Raw genomic sequence first — 22,786 nt, forward strand, 5'->3', positions numbered from 1 at the left:
TATCTGGGTGTCCTGGGCGGGAGGGGGCATAATCTCTGGCGTCGGCACCTGTTCCTTGACCCAAATAGTTTTCGGACACGAGCCTCCCAGGCTCCCGGTGCCTACAGTTTGGTCATCATGGTCAAGGTCAAGCGTTTCCTCTGAGGTGCATTTCTTTGCCAGTCTTTCCTTGGTGTTAGTCGAGCTTGTGTGTTTTGTGTGAATTTTCACTTGCCCAGTACTCAGCGGCAGAGGTTTACCCTCTTCAGCTCGAGTACGGGATCGGGAGCTCCGTTGGTGCAAGTCTTTGCCACACACAAGCGGCTGGAGCATGGGGGACAGGGTGGTGTCCACAGCGTCCACGACGTCCATGACTGCCCAAGACTGCTACTCTGCCGCTACTCAGCGGCCGCTCCGCGGAGTCAAGAGGTTTTTGACTGGTCTGGTCCGGTTTGCACTGTAGACACTGTAGACAGACTGGAAAGAAGAGAACAGCCTGCAGTCACTGCCCAAGACTGCTACTCTGCCGCTACTCCGCAGGATATTCCATTTGCAGCACCAGGTTGAGTTAGTAATAATAGGTAAAATGCAGGATATTCCATTTGCAGCGCTGGGCTGAGTAATCATAATTTGTAAGACGCAGGATATTCCATTTGCACCGCCAGGCTCAGTTACTCATAATAGGTAAGACGCAGGATATTCCATTTGCAGTGCCAGGCAGAGTTAGTAATAATAGGTAAGATGCAGGATATTCCATTTTCAGCGCCAGGTTGAGTTAATCATAATATGTAAGATGCAGGATATTCCATTTGCAGCGCCAGGCTGAGTTACTCATAATATGTAAGACGCAGGATATTCCATTTGCAGCTCCAGGCTGAGTTACTCATAATATGTAAGATGCAGGATATTCCATTTACAGCGCCAGGCTGAGTTACTCATAATATGTAAGATGCAGGATATTCCATTTGCAGCGCAGGGCTGAGTTACTCATAATAGGTAAGACGCAGGATATTCCATTTGCAGCGCAGGGCTGAGTTGCTCATAATAGGCAAGACGCAGGATATTCCATTTGCAGCGCAGGGCTGAGTTACTCATAATAGGTAAGACGCAGGATATTCCATTTGCAGCGCCAGGCTGAAGTACTCATAATAGGTAAGACGCAGGATATTCCATTCGCAGTGCCAGGCAGAGTTAGTAATAATAGGTAAGGTGCAGGATATTCCATTTTCAGCGCCAGGTTGAGTTACTCATAATAGGTAAGACGCAGGATATTCCATTCGCAGTGCCAGGCAGAGTTAGTCATAATAGGTAAGATGCAGGATATTCCATTTGCAGCGCCAGGCTGAGTTACTCATAATATGTAAGACGCAGGATATTCCATTTGCAGCGCCAGGCTGAGTTACTCATAATATGTAAGATGCAGGATATTCCATTTGCAGCGCCAGGCTGAGTTACTCATAATATGTAAGATGCAGGATATTCCATTTGCAGCGCCAGGCTGAGTTACTCATAATAGGTAAGACGCAGGATATTCCATTTGCAGCGCCAGGCTGAGTTACTCATAATATGTAAGATGCAGGATATTCCATTTGCAGCGCCAGGCTGAGTTACTCATAATAGGTAAGACGCAGGATATTCCATTTTCAGTGCCAGGTTGGGTTACTCATAATAGTTAAGACGCAGGATATTCCATTTGCAGCGCAGGGCTGAGTTACTCATAATAGGTAAGACGCAGGATATTCCATTTGCAGCGCAGGGCTGAGTTGCTCATAATAGGCAAGACGCAGGATATTCCATTTGCAGCGCAGGGCTGAGTTACTCATAATAGGTAAGACGCAGGATATTCCATTTGCAGCGCCAGGCTGAAGTACTCATAATAGGTAAGACGCAGGATATTCCATTCGCAGTGCCAGGCAGAGTTAGTAATAATAGGTAAGGTGCAGGATATTCCATTTTCAGCGCCAGGTTGAGTTACTCATAATAGGTAAGACGCAGGATATTCCATTCGCAGTGCCAGGCAGAGTTAGTCATAATAGGTAAGATGCAGGATATTCCATTTGCAGCGCCAGGCTGAGTTACTCATAATATGTAAGACGCAGGATATTCCATTTGCAGCGCCAGGCTGAGTTACTCATAATATGTAAGATGCAGGATATTCCATTTGCAGCGCCAGGCTGAGTTACTCATAATATGTAAGATGCAGGATATTCCATTTGCAGCGCCAGGCTGAGTTACTCATAATAGGTAAGACGCAGGATATTCCATTTGCAGCGCCAGGCTGAGTTACTCATAATATGTAAGATGCAGGATATTCCATTTTCAGTGCCAGGTTGGGTTACTCATAATAGTTAAGACGCAGGATATTCCATTTGCAGCGCAGGGCTGAGTTACTCATAATAGGTAAGACGCAGGATATTCCATTTGCAGCGCAGGGCTGAGTTACTCATAATAGTTAAGACGCAGGATATTCCATTTGCAGCGCAAGGCTGAGTTACTCATAATAGGTAAGACGCAGGATATTCCATTTTCAGTGCCAGGTTGGGTTACTCATAATAGGTAAGACGCAGGATATTCCATTTGCAGCACCAGGGTGAGTTACTCATAATATGTAGGTTGCAAGAAAATACCTAGCAGCAGAGGCTGCACAAGTCTTAATCAGTAAATAGCAGGAAATTACTTTGGCAGCACACGGATGCCCCAGACGTGAATTAACAGACACAGCGGCAGAGAACTACAGCATAACCAACAGATGCAGTAATGCATTTTGAGCGTGCAGGCAGTCTGGAGGAGATGCAGGGGCCATTGAGGGAGGCGTTGGCCTTCCCAGCAATAACACAGTGGCAGAGTGCTGCAAAGTTAGCATCAGGGGCAATAAGGCATTTTAAGCATGCAGGCCAATTTGCATGGTGGCAGAGTCAGCAGTTAGGAGAGGGGAGCAAGAAAAGCCGCACTAGCGGCGTTAGCTCCTGGCAGTGTAGACAGAGTCAAGCTTAGGCCAAGTGGGTGTTTGAAGGTTCTGAAGAGTGGAGGCTGCCTTCCGAAGTATCAGAACGCAAGAATCACGGTCCAGGCCGTAAATTGGTGAGCACAGAAGGCCGGACCATAGGCGTGGGAGACGGAATGAATAAAGAGGGGGCAGTGGGGGCAAGTGCCAGGGCAACTCCCCTGTATGGGGCAGGCAGGAATGTGGAGAGAGGTGGGAGTTACCAGAATATCGCAAGCTTGCAGGTGGGATGTGGCTAGCCCCCTGTTGAACGGGTTTCCGCAAGGATGTGAGCCTGCCGATCGGTACGGGTCAGGAGCAGCGTGGAGTGCCTGTGGCGGAGGGAGGACGAGTCAGACAGTGCGGGTGAGGAGACATAGCACATCCTACCTGAAGTGAGCAGTTTGTTGATTGGAAGGCCGATCGGGGGTGTTCCCAGGAGTCCAGGAATCTGCAGCATTCAATCCCGCCATGCCGGAAAGACAGGTGAAGACATGGTTGGAGGCCTTAGACCCGGACCTTTGTACAGGGCCCGGCATCACCTCCCAGCTTGGAGCAGCTGCCTCATTTTTTGCAGTGGGTCTCACAATAGATGGAGGCTTGCAGGCTGGTGCATCCACAGATGGAAGGATGCTTGCAGGGAGACAGGGAACCACAGCGGCCATCTTTACCAGGAGCCCTGCTTCCTTCGTTGTAGACTGCAGTGCACCTGATGTAGCTTGGCCCTGCACGCTGCCCAGATGATTCCTGGGCTTTGTAATGCCTTCTCCATCACTGTTCATCTGGTAAAACCTTTGCGGGAAGGGAACCCCACCATAGTTTCCAGTGAGGCACAGGAAATGACTTGTATGTATGTGGAGGGATCGGATCTATAGGGTGCAAGCATATCTTGCAAGCAGCAGTGCGCTGTACAAAGAGAGATAAGAGGCATATGCCGGCTTAGATCTGGCGTATTATGGCTTGATGAGTAGGGGTTCTATTATGCTCCAAGCTTGCACAGTTCCATTATATTGGAAGCTGTCAGGGTACCAGTATACTTACAGCGTGCCCAGTTCCAGTATATTTACAACTGTTGGGGTACCAGTCTACTTACAGCGTGCCCAGTTCCAGTATATTTCAAACTGTGTGGGTACCAGTATACTTCCAGCTTGCAGAGTTTCATTATATTTCAAACTGTCTGGCTGCCAGTATACATAACAGCTTGCACAGTTTCAGTATATTTCAAACTGTCTGGGTGCCAGTATACTTAACAGCTTGCACAGTTTCAGTACATTTCTAATTGTCTGGGTGCCAGTATACTTGCAGTGTGCACAGTTACAGTATATTTCAAACTGTCCGGGTACCAGCATACGTCCAGCTTGCACAGTTCCACTATATTTCAAACTGTCTCGGTAACAGATACTTCCAGCTTGCCCAGTTCCAGTACATTTCTAACTGTCTGTGCCAGTATACTTCCAGCTTGAATAGTTACAGTATATTTAAAACTGTTTGGGTGCCACTATACTGCCAGCTTGCACAGTTCCAGTATATTTCTAACTGTCTGGGTACCAGTATACTTACAGTGTGCACAGTTTCAGTATATTTCTAAATATCTGGGTGCCAGTATACTTACAGCGTGCCCAGTTCCAATATATTTCCAACTGTTGGGGTACCAGTATACTTACAGTGTGCCCAGTTCCAGTATATTTCAAACTGTGTGGGTACCAGTATGCTTCCAGCTTGCACAGTTTCATTATATTTCAAACTGTCTGGGTGCCAGTGTACATAACAGCTTGCACAGTTTCATTATATTTCAAACTGTCTGGGTGCCAGTGTACATAACAGCTTGCACAGTTTCAGTATATTTCAAACTTTCTGGGTTCCAGTATACTTCCAGCTTGCACAGTTCCAGTATATTTCTCAATGTCTGGGTGCCAGTATACTTACAGTGTGCACGGTTCCAGTATATTTTACTTCCAGCTTGCACATTTCCATTATATTCCAAACTGTTTGGGTGCCACTATACTTCCAGCTTGCACAGTGTCAGTATATTTCAAACTGTCTGGGAACCAGTATACTTCCTGTTTGCACAGTTCCAGTATATTTCACACTGTGTGGGTGCCTGTATACTTCCAGCTTGCACAGTTTCAGTATATTTCTAAATGTCTAGGTGCCAGTATACTTACAGTGTGCACAGTTACAGTATTTTTCAAGCTGTCTGGGTACCAGCATAGTTCCAGCTTGCACAGTTCCACTATATTTCAAACTGTATGGGTACCAGATACTTCCAGCTTGCCCAGTTCCAGTATATTTATAACTGTCTGTGCCAGTATACTTCCAGCTTGAATAGTTACAGTATATATAAAACTGTTTGGGTGCCACTATACTGCCAGCTTGCACAGTTCCAGTATATTTCTAACTGTCTGGGTACCAGTATACTTACAGTGTGCACAGTTCCTGTATATTTCAAACTTTCTGGGTGCCAGTATACTTCCAGCTTGCACAGTTCCAGTATATTTCTAACTGTCTGGGTACCAGTATACTTACAGTGTGAACAGTTCCTGTATATTTCAAACTTTCTGGGTTCCAGTATACTTCCAGCTTGCACAGTTCCAGTATATTTCTCAATGTCTGGGTGCCAGTATACTTACAGTGTGCACGGTTCCAGTATATTTTACTTCCAGCTTGCACATTTCCATTATATTCCAAACTGTTTGGGTGCCACTATACTTCCAGCTTGCACAGTGTCAGTATATTTCAAACTGTCTGGGAACCAGTATACTTCCTGTTTGCACAGTTCCAGTATATTTCAAACTGTCTGGGTGCCAGTATACTTCGAGCTTGCACAGTTCCAGTGTATTTCTAACTGTCTGGGTGACAGTATACTTCCAGCCTGGACAGTTACAGTATATTTCAAACTGTTTGGGTACCAGTATACTTCCAGTTTGCCCAGTTCCAATATATTTCTAACTGTCTGGGTACCAGTATACTTCCTGTTTGCACAGTTCCAGTATATTTCAAACTGTTTGGGTACCAGTATACTTCCAGTTTGCCCAGTTCCAATATATTTATAACTGTCTGGGTGATAGTATACTTCCAGCTTGGACAGTTACAGTATATTTAAAACTGTCTGGGTGCCACTATATTGCTAGCTTGTACAGTTCAAGTATATTTAAAACTGTTTGGTTGCCGGTATACTTCCAGCTTGAACAGTTCCAGTATATTTCTAACTGCCTGGGTACCAGTATACTTACAGTGTGCACAGTTCCTGTATATTTAAAACTTTCTGGGTGCCAGTATACTTCCGGCTTGCACAGTTCCAGTATATATCTAACTGTATGGGTGCCAGTAAAAATACAGCGTGCACAGTTCCAGTATATTTCAAACTTTCTGGGTGCCAGCATACTTCCTGTTTGAACAGTTCCAGTATATTTCAAACTGTCTGGGTACCAGTATACTTCCCACTTGCACAGTTCCAGTATATTGCAAACTGTTTGGGTGCCAGCAAATATACTGTGTGCACAGTTCCAGTATATTTCAAACTTTCTGGGTGCCAGTATACTTCCTGTTTGCACAGTTCCAGTATGTCAAACTTCTGGGTGCCAGTAAACATACAGCGTCCACAGTTCCAGTATATTTCAAACTTTCTGGGTGCCAGTATACTTACTGTTTGCACAATTCCAGTATGTCAAACTTCAGGGTGCAAGTAAACATACCGCGTGCACAGTTCCAGTATATTTCAAACTTTCTGGGTGCCAGTATACTTCCTGCTTGCACAGTTCCAGTATATTTGAAGCTGTCTGGGTACCAGTATACTTCCTGCTTAGACAGTTCCAGTATATTTCAAGCTGTCTGGGTACCAGATACTTCCAGCTTGCCCAGTTCCAGTATATTTCTAGCTGTCTTGGTACCGGTATACTTCCAGCTTGGACAGTTCCAGTATATTTCTAACTGTCTGGGTACCGGTATACTTCCAGCTTGCACAGTTCTAGTACAGGCCAAGCTTGCATCATACCAGTCTGCCTCTAGTCTGCCCAATCATAGTACACACCCGGCTCACACAATCACGCTATATTGTGAGCTTGAAAAATCTCATAATATTGCCTTAAAAAATTCAAAATGAGACCCTCTTCATACTGTGTAAACCAAACAAGTGCAATTCAAGCTGAATAGAAAACACATATCGCTATCACCAGAAGGGTGTAATGACAGTCCATTGCACGATGGCTTGCCACAAAGTAAAGGACCTCATTTCGAGATTGGCGGCAGTGGTAAAAAGAAAATGGTTATCATGGATTTACTGCCATTTTGAACCCCTGTGCCAAATTTCGAGTTTGCAGGCAAGAGGGGCTAGCAAATACCTCCAGGACATTGCTGGAGGTACTTCCTCCAAAAAGGGGATGAATTACTGCTGTCAGATTTATCGCCAGTGGTGATTTCTCCAATCCACAGTGGGGTGCAATAAAAAGCCATGAGTGGGAATATCAACAACTCAAAACAGGGGGAATTAACTCCAGTTTCAAACCAGTAAATCTGTTACCACTGGTGATAATGGAAAATGTGTTTGGCGAAATTAATAGATATAATTCCACAAATTCGAAATGAGGGCCAAAGTGTCAAAAGCTACACTGTTGGTGTCTGGAAATAATACACAAAATAATAATTTTCATTTATGTAGCACTACATACATACCCTCAGGCATCTGAGCCCTGCTTATTATTAATGTGTGGTGCTCATTTATTGACCTCGGAAGGATGAAAGGCTGAGTTTGGCCCTGCCGGGATTTGAAGCTGCGTCGGCAGGCTCTACAGGCTCTGCACGGGTGTCAAAGCGAGCGCTCTACTCACTGTGCTATCTGGCCAGCTTCACAGCAGTCTGGTCCTGCTGTGGCCAGGAGGAGCCACAAGGAGGCAGTACCGAGTAGAAAAGGTTTGGAAAAAGAGGACAAGAAAATCAGTTCTGAAGTGTGGCAGAGCAGGGCCATGGTGCTGGGGGGAAGAATCATGTTCAATTCTTATCATCTGTGTGACATTTCGCTTCAAGGTTTGCGTGATTTCTAACTTTACATTTTCTTTACTTCCATTAGAAAACATATAAAGAGAAGTTTGAGAAGGAGAAGGGCAAGTCTAACTATGCCATCATGCAGGAGCCGCCCGAGGTGGTTCATGCCATGGAGGTGGCCAAGAGCCAGAGCAATGTAAGTTCTCTGTTTCACCTGATTTCAATGACCCGTCCTGGCACAATGTTGGTTTCATTCAATAGCAAAATGACACACACTCCACGTTTGAACAAGCCTGCAGCAGGCTGGCCGAATTGATTAGCTATCATCCGGATCTTAGCCAGGGACTATAGGTCTACCAGATCTACTAGATACAAATGGCCCAAATGTCTTCGCTGAAGGCTAGGGACCCTGAAGTGTTCATGAAATGTATGCAATCATCTGAGATGCCTCGAAGTGTTTTCTGGGATGAACACGACGTAAAAATGATGTAGTGTCCACATTTTGTCTAGCTGCATTTAATGCTTTACCGATCATATGAAGGCAAATTACATCAATTCAGCATTGAGAACCAGTGGTCTTGAACTGGCCCTACTGCCCTTATTGTCTTTCTGCTAAGTGAGAATGGATGCAGTGTTTCCTCAGGATATGATAGGATAAGTCATTTATCACGCGCGTGTACACAGGTGTTTCTAGGAGCCACAAGACACGGGAGGGAAGACAGAAGGAGGACAAGCTAAATCTTCTCCAATGGATGAATCTAAGTGTCCACAATCTTTCCAGTCCAGCCATTTACTAAAAATCTTAATGGAATGAATGAGATTAATCTTCTGTGCCATAAGGCACAGGTCTGCAATATTCCGTTTTCCAGATGTTTTGGACCACGACTCCCATGAGCGCTAGTCAGTATAGTCAATGGTGATGGATCATGGGAGTCATAGTCCAAAACATTTACAGAGCCACTGGTTGCAGGCCCCTGTCATAGGAGATACCTCAGGGAAACATTTCGTAATCTTTATCTCGCTTGCAGGCCCTTAATACTGGTGTGTAATGATTTGCTTCTGGACTAACAATGGGAGCAGGTGCTTAGTTCCCAATTTAATATTATTTAATTTTTGTCAGGGGACCCAACTGTCCCAGCAGAATAAAAAACAATTTTGCAGAGCTATAAAGAACTCTCTATGACCCACAGAGAATAAGTACATTCATCAATAGATGCAACACAGGCAGCTTCTTCTCATGTAGCAAGGGCCCTCTTGTGCATCAGACTCATCACTTACCCACACATTGTTGGCATTTGGTGGAAGACTGCACAACTCTGTGTCAAGTTCCTTTGGGATTGTCCTTGGAGGGAGCAGGGAACTGATTGAAGAGCTTTCGTGAGCCTTTGGGATATGGCTGTCCCATGGTCTTTCAGTGCTGTGCCTTTATTGCGGTCTCCCTGAAACATAGTCCTCCAACTTGCTATGATAACTTAAAAACCCTTAGCATAGCGTGTCAGCGCAGTAGAGTACGGATGGATTATGAATGTTCTGCTCAAATTTAAAAATGGTCATATGGTTTATGATTATCTTCATTAGCATCTAACCGTTTTTTTTTATGTCAGGGGGATTAAAACATCTAGGAGATAATGTCAGTCCCATGCTGCCTAATTGTGAAAACCCTCACCTTCCTGCTTAGAAGAAAAGAGAGGCCCTCTGAGTGAGTTTAGGGATCTTGCAAAGTATTTCCATTTGGCATCTGCAGCAGGCGGGTGCTAGGATTCCCAGAATAACCCAGCCAGTGAATGCATCAGCGGCCAGGCTATTCTCGGGTGGATCTCCTCACCCCTTAGAAAGAGGAGCTTAGTGGAAAATTCCTCCTAAGAAGATTGACATTAGATTTCTGAAATAAAAGACCTGCTTTCATGGAGGATGAGCAACCACTGTTTTACCATGATACACCCACGCTGCAGATATCTAATACCTTTCCTATGTGTTTTTATCTAATGGTCCATTAGGTGCCTTCTGTGTCAACATTTAGCTTGACCAACCCCCTCTAAAGCTTTTGCACAAAGGAACACATGGGTGGCTTATAGAAGTGTGGGGGGAGGTTCAGCCTGCACCGACACTTGCACCGTATGAACAAACACAATGATTGGCTTCACCGATCATGATCACCAAGTAAGGCAGTCTTGAACTGACATGTACATCTGCTTCTTATTCCTCTTCAGTATGCCTATAAGAAGGAAGCCAGGTCCAAGCTGAATTACACTTCCATCGCTGATCGGCCTGACATTAAGAAAGCAACCCAGGCTAACAAGTTAGCCAGTGATGTGAGTATTCTTTAACTCGATTGTTTACGTGGCTATCCTCCTTATATTTTAACCTCTTCACGTGTGCACACATGCATGAGAGATCAGACTGATTCCATGTTGCTGCTCTCGCTCCCAAGTGACGGGTGCTGCAATTGACTGTAAAAGCATCGATAGAATTTCTGCTTAGTCGGGTAAAATAAGTGAAAGCAAATTTCAACTTAACCTAAAGGCCGTTTCAAAATAATGTAAATGCATCATAAGATGGAAATGACCGGAGAACCCAGAATAATCAATGTTAAGTAGTTCCGAAATTAAGGGTTCCAGCAATTAGGAGTTCTCACGTTACAAGGGCACTGCCTAATCGAACCAATATGTTTCTTACTTAGATCCAGTACAAAGCCAAAGCACGTGAAGAAGCCGGACGGGGCATATCGATTGTTGGACGGCCAGACATCCAGTTGGCACAGGATGTGTCCAAGCTTACAAGCCAGGTACGTACTGATCACACCTGGCTAAACCTTGCCTGTGTTCCCAAAAGCTCATCCTGATTCCAAGAGATTGTGAGGCGAGTTCTGAACTTTTGGGGTACTTGCAGTGAAGAGACAGTCAAACTGAAGTAGACATGGGGTAGGAGGGATGGTCATGCCAATTTCATATCTATGGTGGTTCTCCACCACCAGGTACCGATGCACTGCTTACACACTGCGAATTAACATGCATCTGGAAGCTTTCAGCCATGATTTCCAACCCAATTGATAATCAATGGCTTAGAATTGGGACCGCCGCTCTGCGTACCACTTCCATTCTTTTGCTGATGGACCTCATGGACTTATGGAGGTCAACAGGAAGGACACCGTCCATCCAGGTGTTTAAAAGTGTGGGTGGCTTAATTAGCGGGTGGCGTAAAGAAGTGAATCACCACATCCTCAGCAATTCATTGGGAATATGGAGGTCATTGATGCCCACGTCCTCCGCACTTATGCGTTTGAAAATCATGTGTCACAGTCAATTCATCTGCTGCTGCTTGTAAATGTATGACTTGAATAGATATGTATATAGCTATTTCTCTTTATTCATGAAAATTGGGCGTGGGATTGGGTGGGGGTTCATTCATGCAGCTAAATGCCAATCCTGTGACAAGTAACCACTCTGAGATTTTCAAGGAAAGTCCACCTTCTGTGATGGCATCAGAGGCCCTTGAAGACTTTTGATGGCGCCACACCCGTTCTCTTATGGTCTGAGCCCGCGTGGAGTGTTTTTTCTCTTCTTGACTTTGCACTCTCGCTGCGCATTGTAGGCTGAATACGCCAAAGGACAGCTGCGAGGGCACGGAGCTGCATCTTATGATACTCCGCTGATGAGACTACATAAGAAAACCAATGCCCTCATCAGTAATGTAAGAAGGAACGGAGCATGAGTGTCAGATCTGTGTGCCATATTTCATACAATATCATGTCCGTGTCAGTCCCAGCAGAGGGCGGGGGCCGCCGATCTAGGAATGACTTGTGCACTGAACAGACAGCACTCTTTCTGGAGGATGTTATGCATGCGTGGAAGGCAAGAACAGTTGAAAGCCTTTTTTGGAAAAGTCTTTTTTCTCTTTTGCCCTGTAGCCATCTTTAAATGCCTCATTGCCTCATTGCCTCCAGCGTGCGGCCTGGGTGTGTGTATAAACACTTAGGGCCACGGCCCGAGTCATGATGCATAGGGTTTCCAGCTCTCCAGACCTCAAGTCTTCAGGGATTCTCTCGACTCCCGGAAACCTTTGAGGGTGCAGTTTTTTGACAGACAGGGTGCGCATGATTTTTTAGTGTCTGCATGGATTTACACCACGCCCGTTGTGAACATGTATACAGCCGCATTGTATACATGCTGTTTTGTGCTGAAATGTCTTTTTTGGAACTGTGTCTGTATAACAAATGGAGCTCCTGAAGGGGACCGGCATGGAATGGATCGAGCATTGCCTATCACCGATCAAGTGAAACACTTACCTCTCTTTCAACAGTAAGACCAAGTTTAGCCATTATTTATTTTTCCTGTTTTAAATTGCATTTCCAAACAACAACTATAAGGAGGGAAATAAAGACAAGCATACATCTTCACGATGCATTGCCTACCCAGTGATCAAGCTCTTCATTGGGTGTGGCTTTCGGATTACTTTACTAACATATACATATATCTTGACACTAGCTCAATCTTCCGATCTCTAATCTAACTTCTAAATCTGTATTATTGTTTCACTATTTCAGTTCTTTTTTCTTTCCCAAACAATTCTACAGTCTTTGGATGGAAAAATATCTAATCAAATTTTGATTGGCGTCGCTATGTTAAAATTATGCATTGCCCTTTGACCTGCCCCAATCAGATAACTTTACACTCCATTAACCTCACCAATTATCTTCTTTTCAAAACACAGACTCCAGTGTTTTATCACGGGTGACAGCAGGCTCTTTGTTACTCTCCTTGGTGATGGCGACTATGAAGGATCATGAATTTGATCTAAAGAGTAAAGCATGTCGAGATCCTTTAGGGTTTTAATCACTTAGTGTCTACCTACCCTGCAACAAGGATCCACTAAAAACCAATGAAGATACAATCAATCATTTATCGAGCCCAAGGACCACTAGACCAAAACCATCTTATTGTTAATCTAGACACTTTGGGTCTCATTCATTGAAGTGTTTTATAATGGTGCAATCACATAGGAAAACTTTCCATGAATCAGGCCCTTAGAGTTTACAATTGTGTACTTTAAGAGGATACAGGAAAGGAGAGAATAAAATACTGAAGAAAGGTTGTGGTACTTTTTAGAGGGGAGAACACATTACCATAAATATTGACTAAATCTGGTGACCTTTCAAATATTTTCTGCACATGTTCAAGATTCATAAATGTTCTAGCCTCTGTGTAACCTTCTTTGTGAATTGGCCCCTCTTTTCTTCACTGGCATAAAATCAATGTTATCTTGTGGTGAATAATGTTTCAGTTTCATCAAGGACAGTAGTGTACAGGAAAACACAGTCGAAATGCCACAATGATGCATAGAATCATTCAATGGAAAATCGGCAAAATATAACTCAAGGGTTACTGGAAACAGAAAATATTGCATTTCAAATATCTCAATTTCTCTGTCTAAAACTATGAATCATAAGACCTAGTTATAAAAGAATAATGCAATACGCTGAATTGACCTAATACGTTAACAAAGAAAGGTAATGGTCATGGGGCAATAGTATCTTAGTGAAACCTCTGGTACATTAAATTACCACAAGGGACCTCCTGTGTGCAAGGTATCCAGTATTAGTGACCCCTAGCACAAGTGGCTTTAATGAAGGGACAGTACACTGTAACGGCATTCGGCTAGCATAAATGACCTATAACCACAGGTGGTCTCTTCAACAGGAAACCTCTAGCATTAGGGATGTGTGACAATATTGCCCTCTAGTAAGGAAGACCGTTACCACAAATAACCAATAGCACAATTTACTCCCATCAGAAGGAACGACTTCCACATGCAAGCTCTTTCACAAATGGTTCTACTATTCCGTAGACCATTGTTTAGTGAATGGTGCATTTGTCTTGCTGTTGCTTTTGAACATTTCATTGCCTTACCTTGTGCCAGAGTCAACACTCTTGACTTGCTCCAGTGGCAGGAACGAGTACTCTTCTGAGTCGAGAATCGCTGTGGAATAAGGAGTAACTCTGATCTTTCTTTCTGCAATCAGGTGAAGTACAAGGAGAACTTTAAGAAGGATAAGAGCATTAGGCCACAGTTTAACCCCAAGGAGAGCAAGATCTACCAAACTCAAAAAGAGGCCAACACGCTTGCCAGTGAGGTATGTCTTGCGCTGTGCCTGGATTCTGCTAAGAAGTGTTTTAATGTCATAAACCAGCTGTCGCAATCACGTTTTGCATAGAAATCAGCCACTGTGTTCTTCCTTACAAGTTTCTGCTCCTTGCTTTGTGCGCACAGGTTAAATATAAGGCAGATCTGAAGAAGCTTCACAAGCCGGTGACGGACATGGCAGAGTCTCTGCAGATGCATCACATCACGAGCACGAGCAAACTCTCCAGTGACGTAAGACCCTCCCCCATAACCAAACCACCAATCCTTCCTCCTTGCTCTTTTCCTGGTCCTGCTTTTCTGAATTCACATTTGCTAACTATCTCACAGCTCATTTCTCCTTGACTGTTCCTCGGACATCACCTGGTAGTGACCTTTGGCTCTCTCACCTACTGACATTCCTTTACCAACCTAGCTGCTTTAATACATCAGCACTCCTTAGACTCCAGCCTCGAGTAGCCATACTACCTCCTAATATTTCCCGTTTGCTTCCACAACCTATAATGATCGTGTTTCACTAACTAAAGCAACCTAAACAAATGTAACTTACCTTTTCCTTGATGAAAAAAAACCTTGTTGTTTTTGTAAAATAGGCATAGTTATCATTCCCTGTAAATTGTGTTATATATGAGGGTAATGGTGAGCTCCTTGTGTGGTCATTAAATGTAATCACTAAGGCCCACAAAAAGGACAAATATATATATATATTTGATTTAGGGTGGCTTTTTTTAACAGTTACCTTGCTGAGGGGGGTATTGGAGCCCACTACATATTTTAAGGGGATTCCTGAGGGGAGATGGTTTATATCAAGCAGGTTGTAAGTGACGGGCACACAGTAACAACATGAGGGAGGGCTTTTAAGCATAACTCGAAGGAGATGGCATACGTCAGTTTGGCCTGACCTTCAGTTTGTGTCCATCTCAACATTAAAATAGCATATTCTCCCCCTATGGCTCCCGGATACTCCATGTTGGGGTAGGCATAGACATGTTGCTAGATTTTAATTCAGCTGGTTCTTGGGCCTTCCCTTCAGTACCAGTACAAGAAGGAATTTAAGAAGAGCAAGGGTCACTACCTTGTGGTGCCAGACAACCTTGAACAGGTCCATCACAAGGAGGCAACAGAGCTGCAGAGCCTGGTAAGTGTATCCACCTTTCCAATCACACTGTTGTAACCTTCCGTTTCCTCAGTACGAGGACCCAATGACATCTTGGTTTGTGCAACTTATTAGCCTTCAAATGGAAGTATTCCTTTGAATTAATCCACACATGTAGTTTGAAAATGGAAGTGTGTCAGACAACAATATAATACACTATTTAGAGGTAACTTGAGAATAAAAGGTAAAAGGGTGATCAAAAGAGACAAGATTGTGGGACTCATGCAGGGCAGAGTCAACACAGAAGGTTTACATGACATCCCTTAAGACACAGGAGGGTGATATGATTCACAAATAACATGAGGCCGAGGTATATTCAGGGCCTCAAATGAAAAAGAGGAGAAACATGGCTCACACAAAACAGGAGAGGTGGAAGATAATACGGCTCACACAAGGCAGGGGAGGTGAAGGAGGATAACACAAATCATAAAAACCAGAGGAGACAAAGGAGAATAACTGGTACACAAAAATCAGAGGCGATTTAGGGATTAAAGATCTCACACAAAAAAAGAGGTGGAACAGAGGCCACACAAAGCAGACGGGAGGATAACACAGGTCATGCCAATCAGAGGAGCCACAGCAGGATAAATAACATAGCTGACAGAGGTCAGGCGACACAGCTGAAAAACAAGGACTGCAGAGATTTCAGGAGGCGTGGGAGAATAATAGAATTCACAGCAAGCAGCTAAGGCATTGTATTGTATTGTATTGTTTATTTATAAAGCACCTATACACTGGCAAGAGTTTCAAAGTGCTCAAGGAGGGAGGGAATATGGGGGATGGGGGGACATGCGCTCAGAGCCCTTGAAATTCAGAGACGATAATAGTCTGCACAGGCAGAGTAAATGCGTAAAATGCGTCACACAGCCCCCAGAAGATCAAAAGACATAGTAGGACACACACAGAGAGATAAAGACTCACACAGATCCTAGAAGATGAAAAGACATCATAGGGCTCACATAGGAGGATAAAGACTCACACCAATTCACACCAATCCCAGAAGATAGAGGAGCACATTAGGGTTCACACGGGAGGATAAAGACTCACATCAATCCTAGAAAATAAAGGTGCATAGCAGGGCTTCCACAGGGAACTAGACTCACACAGATCCCATAAGGTAAAGGAGCATAGTAGGGGTCGCACAGGAGGATAAAGACTCACATCAATCCCAGGAAATGAAGGAGCATGGTGGGGCTCACATGGGGAGATGAAGACTCACACCGATCCAAGAAGACGAAAAGACATTGTAGGGCTCATGCAGGAGGATACATAATCACATCAATCCTAGAAGATAAAGGTGCCTAGTAGGTCTCACACCGGGTAATAAAGACTCTCACGTAGTAGGACTTTTCTATGTAGCTTAAGAAAAGCAAGGGATGAGCAAGCCCCACGCCGATCTGAGGAGATATGAAAGGAGTGCAGGGCCCTCACAGATCAGAGGAGATACCATAGCCCAAGTGATCAGTGGAGACAGAGGAGTGTAAATGTCTTAGACAGACCAGAAGGATAACATGACTCACTTAGAGCTGCAGGGAAACAAGAAAAAAACGAAGGCTTACACAAGTTATAGGCACAGGAGCATTAGAGAGCCTGGCATGGGAAGAGAGCGGTGCTCAAAGATATCTACAAGTATGTGAGCCGACAACTGAGAGTACACAGATCAGACCAGACAGGGAGCCCTGCTACCTGATGGCCTAGGGAGCACATGCTTACAGCTGTGGGCATATATGTAGTAGGGCTTTATAAATGCCATGGCCATAACTGTCAAACCCGAATACCTCAAAAGAATATCTCCTGATTGCACTCTTCCTACAGTTGTACAACTATGCAGGACTTGTTGTATGTTTGTAATCACGCTCTGTTTCCCATACCTAGGTCAAATATAAAGAGAAGTATGAGAAGGAAAAAGGGAAAGCCATGCTGGACTTTGAAACCCCTACGTATGTTACAGCCATGGAGGCGCAGCACATGCAGAGCGAGGTAAAATATGATGGTAAAACAAAGGATGCATTCAGACAGAGTGACGTCAAGGAAGTTCTTTGCTGATGCAGAGAGCCACTGGAAATGATCCATTCAATGTAAGATGAAGGGGTCTGGGGATCTGTATTCAACACATTTGCCAAGAATGCTACCGTGTTAATGGCATTCATGGGCATCTCCTAGTGCCTGGCAACCCGCACAGTGCTGTGATTGCTTACTGATTACGCAATAGTTTGCTCCCATTGGTGCTGGGCAGCAGGTCATTTGAATAATGTTAGTAAAGGGCAGACCGCCCGGAAATAAGTGCATTTCGTGTCACGTTTAATGGTTCTGTGGTTGACTTATCATCACTGTTGGTGTTCTGATGTCACGATACATTTCATGGCTCTGTTTTTCCTCTTCCTTCAATCGGCTGCCGCCTGCCAACTTGAAGTTTTGAAATTGTGTCGTCACTGAAAACCTTATACAAGTTGAAACATGCTTGTATAAGAGGAAGTCATGTTATTTCATTGAATGTGTACGGTCCTTTCCTCTTACAAGTCAATTCCATATACATTAAACACATTTAATTAATTGGGAAGTAACTAAGACAAATGGATTGCATACCCAGCGTTTACAGCAGCAAACATTCGAAATAAAAGCAGGCTTGCCACACAGCACCCGCTGGGTTTAGATGTGTGGTTGATGGAACCTTTGAGCCAGGGATGGGCAGGCCTATAGAGAATTCTGAAGATTTCCCACTAGGCCTCTGCACCCTCGGCTTCGTTTGTGTGGTAGTTCCAAATTCACTCATAGGAAAAGGGTTAGGCTTCCTAAAAATGTGTAATATGGGACATTGAACATTATTTCCAGGGCCTTTTTGGTTGCCAGTCCACCCCTGCTTTGAGCACATAGAGAAGGAAAGGCATCTGTGTGCCAGCGCTGCCCTCTGCAGCCAAGGCACAGCAAGGGAGGCAGGCGGCTTGACTTCATTAAAGGCAGAGTGGCAAATTATGTTGAAGCAAGGAGCCAGCTCTGTGTAGCCAATGCACCTTCCTGTTGTGCAGAAAGTGGGTGGTGCAGTAAGGCCCCTCCTGTTCTCTTGAACAGAGGGAGGTCTTCATACCCCGAATTCGGATAGGGTAGAATGAGGCAAGGTTTGTGCCGGCTCAACCCCTACCTTATCCACTGGGAAGAGGCTGCCCTACTACGCCAACTCCTAACCACAGTGGGAGGAAAGGGCTGCATCAGACTCAACGCGTTACGCGAACCACGCCCGCACCATGTGCACCGTGCAAATACTGCCAGTTGCTACTATGCAACATGTGTCTTAAGGCTCATATCTGAGAACATGGGACACTTGCTGTACTAACCCCCACCAGATGTAATACATATAAGAGACTGACTTGGATGAATGTTGATCCAACGCAATGGGCTTGAGTGCTTATAGTGCTTTGAGGTATAGGGTCTAGGTACTGATAAGTTTGCTATCTACCACCCCACCCTAAACCAGTGAGTGTCAGGTCCTGAAAAATGGAGGTGTGTTTTTTTAGCGGACTACGGGCCTGATTTCAGAGCATTTTCCAGTGGGATTGTGCCATTATAAAAACGCTTCTGTGAACCAGGCCCTAATAATCAGTGATGGGCCCAAAGAAGAACAATAATAACGTCAGGATTTATGTATGGCACTCCAGGCTTCAGCCTGGAGTCCTGCAGCTTCACAGTGGAGGGAATAAGATGTGCTAGTATGGCACTTCAGGCTTCATGCTGGAGTCCTGCAGCTTCTCAGTGGAGGGAATAAGATGTGCTAGTATGGCACTTCAGGCTTCATGCTGGAGTCCTGCAGCTTCTCAGTGGAGGGAATAAGATGTGCTAGTATGGCACTTCAGGCTTCATGCTGGAGTCCTGCAGCTTCTCAGTGGAGGGAATAAGATGTGCTAGTATGGCACTTCAGGCTTCATGCTGGAGTCCTGCAGCTTCTCAGTGGAGGGAATAAGATGTGCTAGTATGGCACTTCAGGCTTCATGCTGGAGTCCTGCAGCTTCTCAGTGGAGGGAATAAGATGTGCTAGTATGGCACTTCAGGCTTCATGCTGGAGTCCTGCAGCTTCTCAGTGGAGGGAATAAGATGTGCTATCATTACGCCATTTGTTGTTGCGTCCTTTGGCATCATGGCATGGGGAGCTTTGCTGGTGAGGATCTCCTAGAGGTTTGGGGTACATGAGCACTAGTTACCTCTGCACATGGAAACAACATCCCTTGCGTCTCTTGTTGGTGCAGGCTTGCGGGGTGGCAACAGATTTCTAGGGCATCGATCATGCCGGGTAAACAAGCCCCCAAGTGAAGAATTGTACCATAGAAAAACAACTACCAGGCCTTTCATTGATACGACAGCCTTATTTGGTCTCCAGCATTCCCTCCGCTGCCATGCTGCATTTCATAGGCCTCTCCCGAGACACTGCGGGATCATGCACTGCTTTGATCGTAGAACGAGGCACAGATTCATGTAATGCACAGTTTACATTGCTTCAAGTTCAATGTCATGCACTCTTTTCTTTACTTGTTTTCTTCCTATTCTTATTAGAAAGAATATAAGAAGGACTTTGAAGAGTCCATGAAAGGCAAAAACCTTTCAGGTCTGGAGATTACACCAGCCATGATACATGTCAAGCATGCAACCCAAATAGGAAGTGAGGTAGCAACTGTTCTGTATTTACTTACTCGCCGGCGAGAATAACCACACTAATTGCGTTACGAGTGTGTCCTTCTCAACCAGATGTGTACACTGTTTGCTGACCTGTTATGTCCGACCCATTCATGTCCTACCCTGGGTGAACCCAATTTCTGTTTCATGTGTTAATTCTTCTAATTTGATACGCTGTGTCTTCATATGTTTTACGTGTTCCGAAATCATGCGCGCTGGTCCAGAGCACACCCACAATGTCCACTGGCCATTATTTGTGTTTACTCATATGTTTGTTCTTTCGCGTTGAAGTCTCCTTGTCTTCTAATCAAAAGGCGCCTCTTACTTTTTGATATTTGAAAACATGTAGCACCTTTTTTGTTGTGAGCAAAAAAGTGCAGAAATATCTGTGTCTGGGTTATTTCTGCAGTTTCCTTGTTTTCTTTGTTCTGTAGAAAGAGTACAGGAAGGATCTAAATGAATCCAGAGGTAAAGGGCTTTCAGGGTTTGAGGACACGCCAGAGTTGCTAAGAGCAAAGAACGCCACGCTCATCCTGAATGAGGTATGCTATACCGCCAGCCGGGACTAACTGACCTTCTGCCCCATTAACACACAGGGCCTCTTCATTTGGTTCTATGTGAAAATATAGACTACAGAAATATTCATCCTCTTTTTCTTTTGTTTTAAAATATGTTTTAATCCCCCATAAAACCAATATATCCTTTTTACCCCCAACTCACCCCTCCATCCAAGGCTCGCCATCACCGTCCCTCATCCACTTATCCCATTCCTCTACCATGACTTAGTGAGCGCTTGGTCTTTAAACCCTTCCTTGGGTTAATCCTTGCCCTAATCCCCAGGCTCTAACCTCCCCTGCTCCACCATCATATTTGCCATGTGGTCCATCCATTGCAACCCCCACCCAACCATCACTTACATTTTAACTTTCAGTGGCTCAACATTTTTCACTCTTCATTTTTGAAGTCAATATTTTCCAGTCGATATTTTCACTCGGTACCATTGATGCGATGGATGTTCCGGGCAGGTGCAAGTAACACAATGCATGGCTTCTGGGGAACCATTAGTTCGATCACATCTTTGCACTGTAACTCTACTTCCTACGCTAACACCATAAAGGGGAACTAAACTGCATCATATCTTTTCTAGGGGACTTGCCGCGCCCTTCTGCCGTCGGCTACAAAGGAACGGAACTTCGTGGTCTATAATGCTTGCATCTAAAACTTTCAAATGTCCAAATAAGCATCTGATCTCTTACTGGCCGTTTGTAGCCACATGTTCAATCTAATGTCTAACATCATCATTCATTCTACTCATCCTTGCGTAGATACTTGAGTGTGAGCAGCGATCAATGATAACGGATAACGTGTGTGTGAGACATGTAGCGCTGCAACGCACAATGCCTTTCTCTCCTAGCACACCTGTCTTTTACTTGAAAAGGTATCTTAGGTTTACTACTGTTCCTGCAAAGATCAGTGCTGTTATTAGGCACGCTTGCCAACAGCAGTGTTGTCTTTCACAGTAAATCACAGTACACCTCAACAATTACCCTCTCAACACATTGGCAGGGATTTCCAGCACCATAGTGTCAATGCACATGCCAGCAGTATGGGTGTGCAAATGAGCCCTGAGGATGAAGCAAAAGTTCAGAGCAAGGTCATGATCTGAGGTGGTGCCACCCTAAGTGTAGCATAAACTCCCAAAGACAGGGACATTGCCGAGATGCCCAACACTTAGAAATATGCTAGCAGTTCGGATGGTTGTATACTAATTGACATTTTCACAATTGACCTCGGGAGAATTGACCTCAGGAGAATTGACCTAATTTAGAAGGTCAATTAGAACATATATGCGGGGGGAAACCCCATGCAAACTCCCACCCAATCCAAAACCCCCAGCAACCCTCCACCCAATCCCCTTATATTATTTATAATCCAAAATCAACCCAATACATATATACATATATAAAATAACTAAAATAATATAAAGGTCAATTGTGCAGAAGGTCAATTAGGACCACTATAATTAGGTCAATTGTGCAAAAGGTCAATTGTAAAAGGTCAATTTGGGTAATACCGTTCGGATACTGCTTCAATAGTAATGGAGCTTGGTGGCGGGATGCTAGAATTAAACAATGCCCATGCTCAAACATTAAGAAATTGTCAAACACAGAAGAAAAGAAACACTGGACATGATCATGCACCCAAGGGAAGCAACCATATATCAAGGGCCGGTCAAGGCACATACTTGAACATTTCCAAAAACATGCTTGACCCTAATGCAGTTCTCACATACTTCCTTAAACCCAGTTGAGATCGCTTCTCACAGTTTCAACCAGGACTGGTTGGTTGAGCGCAACTGCGAGCAGCTGTGATACGCCAGCCCTTGCAGCAGACGCACATCACTCACAGGGAACAACACAAGGAATAGAAAGAACCCTAGAACCCTAGAAACTGTAAAAGCCTCAGGGAAATCCCCCACTGGCTTCTGCTCCTCAGGGCCTGCAGCTTAGAGGTTCTCCTTAGATGAGCATCCAGAGCGTACCTGCCCACTAAGCGCTCTCTCTCCTTTGCCTCAATCAGCCATCCAACTTCTCTTCATCTTTCTCTCACTGTCCCTTTTTCTCTCTCTCCATCGATACCTGGCTACTCTTCGCTGTTGCCTCCTTTCAGCCTTTCTCCCACTCGCCCCTCTCTTCTTTCTGTCACTTGCTTTCCTCTCACCCTTCCCTTCATTTCTTGTCTTGCTTATTTGCTCCCTCCTCTCACGCTCTCCAGTTCGTCCTCTCACTCCCTCTTCTCTCTCCCTGACAACGTCTGCCTTCTGTACCTCTTCTCGCTGTCTCGTCCCTCACCCCTGTCTATGCCTCTCTCTAACTCTCATCTCTCAG

The 22,786-nt window shown here is 44.6% G+C and overlaps 1 protein-coding gene across 30 annotated transcripts in view; it reads left to right on the forward strand.

Moving 5' to 3' along the window:
• NEB (nebulin) overlaps positions 1-22,786 on the forward strand; it is a 359,744-nt gene that overhangs the window by 294,661 nt on the left and 42,297 nt on the right. For 23 of the 30 annotated variants that reach the window (XM_069616457.1, XM_069616464.1, XM_069616462.1 and 20 more), the window contains 10 exons: positions 8,028-8,138; positions 10,153-10,254; positions 10,623-10,727; positions 11,534-11,632; positions 13,962-14,072; positions 14,210-14,314; positions 15,114-15,218; positions 17,112-17,216; positions 19,779-19,889; positions 20,333-20,440. In XM_069616457.1, coding sequence (XP_069472558.1) covers positions 8,028-8,138; positions 10,153-10,254; positions 10,623-10,727; positions 11,534-11,632; positions 13,962-14,072; positions 14,210-14,314; positions 15,114-15,218; positions 17,112-17,216; positions 19,779-19,889; positions 20,333-20,440 — 1,062 coding nt within the window. The remainder of the gene's footprint in view (positions 1-8,027; positions 8,139-10,152; positions 10,255-10,622; positions 10,728-11,533; positions 11,633-13,961; positions 14,073-14,209; positions 14,315-15,113; positions 15,219-17,111; positions 17,217-19,778; positions 19,890-20,332; positions 20,441-22,786) is intronic. The other 7 variants (XM_069616465.1, XM_069616466.1, XM_069616468.1 and 4 more) reach the window with 6 other exon arrangements.

The sequence above is a fragment of the Ambystoma mexicanum genome, chromosome 9, assembly GCF_040938575.1.
Source record: "Ambystoma mexicanum isolate Mex_15411 chromosome 9, UKY_AmexF1_1, whole genome shotgun sequence".
NCBI classification, from domain to species: Eukaryota; Metazoa; Chordata; class Amphibia; order Caudata; family Ambystomatidae; genus Ambystoma; species Ambystoma mexicanum.